Source organism: Triticum aestivum, chromosome 5A (assembly GCF_018294505.1).
Source record: "Triticum aestivum cultivar Chinese Spring chromosome 5A, IWGSC CS RefSeq v2.1, whole genome shotgun sequence".
In the NCBI taxonomy this organism is placed as follows: domain Eukaryota; kingdom Viridiplantae; phylum Streptophyta; class Magnoliopsida; order Poales; family Poaceae; genus Triticum; species Triticum aestivum.
The window spans coordinates 685,373,728-685,381,432 of record NC_057806.1 but is presented as its reverse complement, the minus strand read 5'-3'; the positions used below and the strand labels follow the sequence as shown (position 1 = coordinate 685,381,432).

At 38.9% G+C, this 7,705-nt stretch overlaps 1 protein-coding gene and 1 long non-coding RNA gene across 2 annotated transcripts; both read left to right on the top strand.

The window, feature by feature from the left end:
• Window positions 1–246: 246 nt before the first annotated feature.
• On the top strand, window positions 247–1,821 carry LOC123108411 (uncharacterized). Its single transcript, XM_044530205.1, has 2 exons — window positions 247–1,105; window positions 1,402–1,821. The coding sequence occupies exons 1-2, from the start codon at window positions 277–279 to the stop codon at window positions 1,437–1,439; spliced, it is 867 nt and encodes a 288-aa protein (XP_044386140.1). The 5' UTR covers window positions 247–276; the 3' UTR covers window positions 1,440–1,821.
• Window positions 1,822–2,259: 438 nt separating this feature from the next.
• On the top strand, window positions 2,260–3,297 carry LOC123108410 (uncharacterized). Its single transcript, XR_006451898.1, has 3 exons — window positions 2,260–2,346; window positions 2,584–2,718; window positions 2,870–3,297. It is a non-coding gene; the product is annotated as an uncharacterized lncRNA (long non-coding RNA).
• The last annotated feature ends 4,408 nt before the right edge of the window (window positions 3,298–7,705 follow it).

The following is a 7,705-nucleotide window of genomic DNA, read 5'->3' as shown; positions in this document are numbered from 1 at the left end:
TAGGGATTCCGGTATTGAGAAATTGTGTGAAAGTATGCAGCGTATGATTTCACAGCTGATGGAGCAGGCACAAACAAAGACAAGCAGTACTTCTGAAATTTTGAAGACCTGGAACCCAATCCTGTCAGGTTAACTGGTCCGGGTGATTTTTTTAGCTGGTCTCGGAACGCCACATTGATTCTGGAGTCACATGGACTTCAGAAATTTTTGAAGGACGATGAAAAAAAACCAACGGATTTCACACAAGAGCAATGGGATCAGAATCAAAAGCGAGTTATGGTATGGCTGTTGGGGTCGATGGAGAAGACTGTTAGGGAACAAGTTGAAGGGTTTCAGTCTGCAGCTGAGGTGTGGACAAGCATTGAGAAACAGTTCTCAGGAAAATCGAACAAGATGCAAGTCAGTAGGATTTTCCATGAATTGAGGCAGATCAAGCAAGAGCAGAAGACAGTGACTGAATTTGCGGGAGAAATCAAGAAACTCTATAGAGACCTAGAGTATTTTAGACCATTTAAGGCACATGATCCCAGGGACGTACCCCTCCTTCGAGAGTGGTTTGAACCATTGTTGGTTCAGACTTTTCTTGATGGTCTGAACTCAGAGTTCAATCTCCGTTCCCAACTCATACAAGCCACAGCAGATTGGCCTACATTGGATCAAGCCATCTCAAGTATACTTGAGGAAGAAACACGGCTGGCCAATCAGATCACAACTTCACAAACAAATGTTGATAGCAGAGCTGCACTATCTTCAGTTAAGCAAATTCAGTCTCCTGGTACTTCAAGAAATGAGCAAGCAAATGCTACTAGATTCGACTACACGAGAAAGCCTAAGATGGTGTGTGACCACTGTAAAAAACCAGGCCATTTGAAGAAGAGTTGTTTTGATATAGTTGGTTATCCTCCTGGATGGAAACCGAAACAATTTAACAGATTCACTAGTGGCGGTAGTAATGCAAGAAGACCAGATCGAGCTCATCTTACTTTATTTGGGGGAGAACGGTCTGCTGTAACAGCCCAAGCACTTGAAGAATTTAAAGGCAAACTTATGGCAAATACTTCAGAAGGCCCTGCTGAAGCTACATCTGATGCTCATTCTGGGAAAGGTACGAAGAATTTTTTAACATCTTGGATAATTGATTCAGGGGCCACAAATCACATGACAGGCTCATCTAAGAACTTTTCATCATATACCCCTTGTTCTGGAAGGGATAGGGTACGCATAGCTGATGGATCCTTAGCTCCAATAATGGGTTATGGGAACGTTAATTGTACTCCATCTCTGTCCTTAAGCCCAGTCTTGCATGTCCCTAATTTTCCGGTGGACCTCTTGTCAGTTAGTTCAATTACAAACTCACGTAATTGCAAGGCATCCTTCGACCCTCACTCATGTACATTTCAGGATCTGAAGACAAGAAGAAATCTTGGGACTGGAATTGAGCACGACGGCCTCTACTACCTTACCAATGCCTCGTCTCCATCTCCATATGCCCTCAGTATGATGAATAGCTTGACCACTGATGAATTTCTACTGATGCATTATAGACTAGGGCATCTGTCATTCCAAGCCCTTGGTCGCATGTTTCCATCTCAAGTTAAAAATTATTGTAAGGAGAAGCTTTTGTGTGATGTGTGTGAACTGGCTAAACACACTAGAACCAATTATCCTAGTAGTAATGAGAGAAGTAAGATACCTTTTGATGTGGTGCATTCGGATGTATGGGGTCCATCAGTTGTAACTGCCCTCACAGGGGATAGATATTATGTGACCTTCATTGATGGTTTTAGTAGGTGCACATGGCTGTACCTCCTAAAGCATAAATATGAAGTTCTCCCTGCATTCAAAGATTTTTTTAATATGGGGCGTAACCAGTTTGGCATGAATGTGAAAATATTACGCTCCGATAATGGTACCGAATATATCAATGGTAAATTTAGTAATTTCTTGTCTTCTTATGGTATTATACATCAAACAACTTGTGTGAATACTGCAGAACAAAATGGGGTGGCAGAGAGAAAGAATAGACATCTACTGGAAGTTGCTCGAGCTCTCATGTTTATGATGAATGTGCCAAAATTCCTTTGGGGAGAAGCGGTCAAAACTGCTGCCTATCTAATAAACCGTATGCCTTCTAGAGTTCTGGGCCATAAGACTCCTATTGAATGTTTGTATGGCTCTAACTCATTTATTGTGCCACCAAAAATATTTGGATGTACCTGTTTTGTTCATGATTATAGGAGTTCAGCAGGGAAACTTGATCCAAGAGCCGTCAAATGTATCTTTGTGGGCTATTCTTCCACAAAAAAGGGATATCGGTGTTGGTCGCCTACTGAAAGGAGATTCTTTGTGAGTATGGATGTTACCTTTCACGAAAAAGAACCATTCTATTCCTTAAAAGGGAATGACAATGGTATAGGCAACAAGGGGGAGAATATCATAGGAGAGAGCAATGATAGGGAAACTGTAATAATACCTATTGGGGATATCATACGCTCAGAAGATGAAATGAGGGGGAGGAAACTACCAATGCAAATGTAGAAGGTGATAATACATTAATATCTGAAGCGTATGAAAATCTTTCAGGTCAAGAGGAGATGGAAACAGAAGATGGGGAAGGTGTACCTCAGGAAGTTGATGAAGAAGTTGTGAATCAATCACAAGTACTAGAGGAGGCACCAACAAGTGAAGAAATGGCCCATGATGAGGGTGATGTTGAAGGTACTGAAACCCATATACCATCCTCTAGTACTCAAATAAATGATGAGCCAATTGCCTTACGAAAGAAAAAAAGAAAAGTAGATGTACCCGCACGTCTGAAGGATTGTGTTGGATATAAACATGATCTTGCAAAATTTGTTTCGTATGACAGGTGTACTTCCTCTTTTAGGAGCTTTATTGCATCCTTGGATTCCATATCAGTACCTAAAGATTGGAAGGATGCAGTGAATGATCCTAAATGGAAAGCAGCAATGTTGGAGGAAATGTATGCTCTAGAAAAGAATAATACATGGCAATTGGTAGAATGGCCGAAGGGCAAGGAACCAGTCGGATGCAAATGGGTTTATACCATTAAGTGTAACCCTGAAGGTAAAATAGAAAGGTATAAAGCTCGGTTGGTGGCCAAAGGCTACACACAGACTCGTGGTGTTGATTATGAGGAAACATTTGCCCCTGTAGCAAAAATGAATACAGTAAGAACTTTGATATCTTGTGCAGCTAATCTTGGATGGAATTTGTTTCAGATGGATGTAAAAAATGCATTCTTACATGGAGACCTTCAGGAGGAAATTTATATGCATATACCACCAGGTTTCAACATTGTACAAATTGAAGGAAAGGTCCTGAAACTCCGCCGTTCACTGTATGGCCTAAAACAATCTCCTCGTGCGTGGTTTGGTCGGTTTAGAAAAGCTATGCTGAAATTGGGTTTCAGCCAGAGCAATGCCGACCATACTTTATTTTATAAAAGATGTGGTGGAAAATTGACGATATTAATTGTCTATGTTGATGATATTGTTATTACAGGAGATGATGATCAAGGTATTGAAAGAGTGAAGCAACATTTGAGGAACGAGTTCGAAGTCAAGGATCTAGGAGAAATGAGGTACTTTCTTAGAATTGAAGTCTCACGAAGCTCAAGAGGTATCTATCTATCTCAAAGAAAATATGTGCTAGATCTGTTGTCAGAAACTGGTATGTTTGTGTGTCGTCCAGCATTAACACCAATTGAACAAAACCACCGATTGACTAGTGAGTCAGGGGAACCTGTTGACCGGGAACAATATCAGAGACTTGTTGGCCGTTTGATCTATTTATCGCATACTCGTCCTGATATAGTTTTTGCCGTAAGCGTGGTGAGCCAGTTTACGCATAGTCCTAAAACTCACCACATGGATGCAGTAAATCGAATCATTCGGTATTTAAAGGGGTGCCCAGGTCGAGGTTTATTGTATAAGTCAAGTGGCAATTTACAAATAGAATGTTATACTGATGCTGATTGGGCCGGTTCATTAGATGATAGAAGGTCTACGTCAGGATACTGTACGTTTGTTGGAGGAAACATAGTTACTTGGCGTAGTAAGAAACAAAATGTTGTTGCAAGGTCCACTGCAGAAGCAGAATTCAGAGCTATGGCTCATGGAGTATGTGAAGTCTTATGGCTAAAAATCATACTGATGGAGTTGGGTCTATTCCAGGCAAGACCATTGATGATGTATTGTGATAATAAGGCTGCGCTAGATATATCACATAACCCGGTTCAACATTGTAGAACAAAGCACATAGAAATTGACCGACACTTTATCAAAGAGAAACTTGACCAAGGAATAATATGTATGCATTATGTGAGCTCTTCAAACCAACTAGCGGATATTTTGACCAAAGGTCTCGCTGAAAAAGTGTTTTCTAGCTTATGTAGCAAGATGGGGTTATATGATGTGTTTGCCCCATCTTGAGGGGGAGTGTTGAGTTTAGTGGTAAATTTGTATTTGGTATGATGTACTAATGTGTAAATTATAAATGTCAGGAGGACAAGAGTGTAAAGAAGGAAGATAGAGATAAGGAAAGGAATGGACGGCAGCTCATGAGGTTGCTCCAGTTCTCTGTATTGTGAACTCCTCTCTCAAATCCCTAGTTTATTCACACCAAAATTCGTTTCTTTTTGAGGGATTCAACAAGATCCATGGTATGTAAACTTTGAATGCTCTTAAGTTCCTGTATACCGGATTTAACCCAGTTGTTTATTTTGCATGACCCAATTAATGCCAATTAAATATGATCAACTCAAAAAGCACAGTAGGGGAGTCATTTTTTAATTCCGATGATCTTTTAATTAAAGGCGTACTTTGCTGAATTTTGTGCAATAGTTCATTATTTATGGCTGCTCTTATTCTTTTCTATTTTTAGGCGAGGTCAATTTATAATGGACGGACAAATAGGATGTTTGTCCCTAAATCTATATAGATGGTTGAACTTGAAATTATTATGTCTTTGTATGAAATGAAATTCTTTTTATGTATGTGCACATCCTCGATTATGCATCACATCCATAATTAAATGAAACTATTTGGTCGTACACAACAATTTGGGTTGGAATGACCACATGAGCCTGTTTTTTTACATGGCATAATGTTGTGCTTCTACACTTCTGCAAGAATGCTAAAATAATGTATTGTTCTTTCTTTACAAATATTTATTGATGCAAACAGACCGCTTTGTCCGATCGGCATATGAGATCATGGATCAATATATTTCCAAAATTTTCAAGTTAAACCGAATCTCTTTGATAATTTTCTATAATTTACTTTTTTCAAATAAATATTTGCTTTTGCACATTATTGTGGGCCGAATGGACAAACGACATCGACCATATGTACAAGAAATCCATAAAATTCGGCCAACGACCCTTTGATATATTTCTTTAATGGCAAACGAAGTATAAACATATTGGATGAATGTGCTAACACTTTTAGAAAAACTGATCAATATCACATTTTTCATGTTGAACCATTACTTTTTGTGATCTTAGAACTACTTTTTATATATTATTTTTTCCTTTTATGCATATGATATTATTGTAAATGAAGTAATATATTTGTTTATTCTTTTTGACGTTGAGTGAGTGTATTTTGGGTGTTTATACATTTTGTTACTTTACTTTGACTTCTAACCATTGTCTGCATAGCTAAGTATATCACATTGGTGTCTTTGGTTGTTTTGTTTATGAAAGTGCTATTTAGTATTTTAGCTGTGCATTTTTATCATGATGGCGCACGGAGTAAAATCATAGTTTGTACCACGTTCATTGGAATTATCCTTTTTTTAATGATTAGCTATCACGTGGTGTCGGACTACTTGCCAGCTATATTGTCAGTTCATTGGACATAGATAATGATTTACAACTTCGTGTGCCATGTGTACATGCGACAGGTATGTGTAATAATGATCCATATCGCCATGGAGCGTTGGTGTTTGACAGAATCTAGGAGAAGTAACAAAAGGAATAAGTAGTTCCTTCGGATTGATTAAGTAGTTCCATTCTAGCATTACTATCTGCTATGGTTAACAGAGTAATAATGTGTCTATGGTTGCTGCATAATCTTGCTGCATGGTCTTCCTTCGGATTGATTAAGTAGTTCCATTCTAGCATTACTATCTGCTTAACTGAGTTCTTAATTAAATTCTTCTTTTATTTCATCACAATTGCGTGTGGGCATCCATTCTTCAAATTTTCAATCATATTCAATGCTGAAGTGGCAAACTCGACTGAAAATTATTGAAGATACCAAATAAGCGATACTGTCTTGGTTATATATGGTTGGTCAAAAATAGTGGAAAAGTTGTTGGAGCAATAATTTTGATACATGTACTACAATCCATCATTTAAAGAAAGCTCACATATAGCACTAAAATTTTAAAAATCTAGCCCGCGTGAAAGCACGGGTTGACGACTAGTCTACTTAATAGCTAGCCGATTTCTAGTTAGATAAGACTCGGATGGCATGTACAATGGTGCTATCTTAGGAGTGCCACATAGGATAGATGATGAGGTGGAAGAGAGAGAACTCATAAGAAAAAGCTTGTCTTCTCTTATTTAAGAGAAGACAAGAGGTGGTCTCTTAGCATAATATGCCTCACCACATTTCTAGGAATTGCTACTTATTAAAGATAAGGCTAAGAGATGACCCATTGTAGACAAATTTTGTTGTCATCTCTAAGTCACATGCAAGACTTAAGATAAGACTATCTTATCAACCATTGTACATGCCCTAAGCCTATGGAAGTGCTCAAGGTGACCTCGTCAATTTCAAAATATGTCGACTTAGTCGTTTGTAGATGCTCAAAGGGTAGAATGCGTACGCATGCATTTATAAGGGTAAGTATACATACATGTTACAAACGTCTACATCTATATTATGTTTAGAAGAAGGGTGTGGCTAGGTCTCAATCGACTGAGATTTAACCAAATCTCAGTCAAGTGACGTAACATACAAGAGAGAGAAAAAAATCAAAATGAAAATTTTACACGAATTTTAATGTGAGATCTCACGGATATAGCATCAACTTAGACTTTCGCAAGACTGTTCAAAAAAACTCATGGAAGTGCACCAACTATCGGGCCAACAGAACAATTTCAGTTGTGTGGGTCCAGTTTTCTTTCTTTTTTATTCATCTAGATGAGGACATGAGAAGGTTATGCGAACAATATGACAAAAAGAAAACAAGTGGTGACAAAAGAGAATTATGAAAGATAGACTTCACTGTGCTACAAACATTTTTAAAGTATATTTTTGGTCCCTTAAGTTTTCGAAAGTCGGCAAAGTCCCTCATCTTTTTTTGGTCAATATGTAGTCTGTCATGTTTCAGAACTGAAGACATTTCATTCAAAACCGGAAATGTTTGGAAAACCGCTGACATGTCACCGTTTTTTTTTACTCTCCTCCCTCTCTCGTACAATAGTAACATTTTCTCGAGCACTTTGTGTGCGTTCGTCCCGCACACTAACAACGACACTGCCAAGCTCAAAGTCGGACATCACTTGCTACGGGTAGCTGCACCACGACCACCGCATCTACTGGTACCTGAGACTTGGCCTTGTTCGATGGCACGAGCGTTATGTGCTGGACAATGGCATTCAGTACACCACCGTCTCCGACGTCAACTTGGACACGCTCTTGCCGGCGCTTACTGCGGCCGGCTCTCGGGA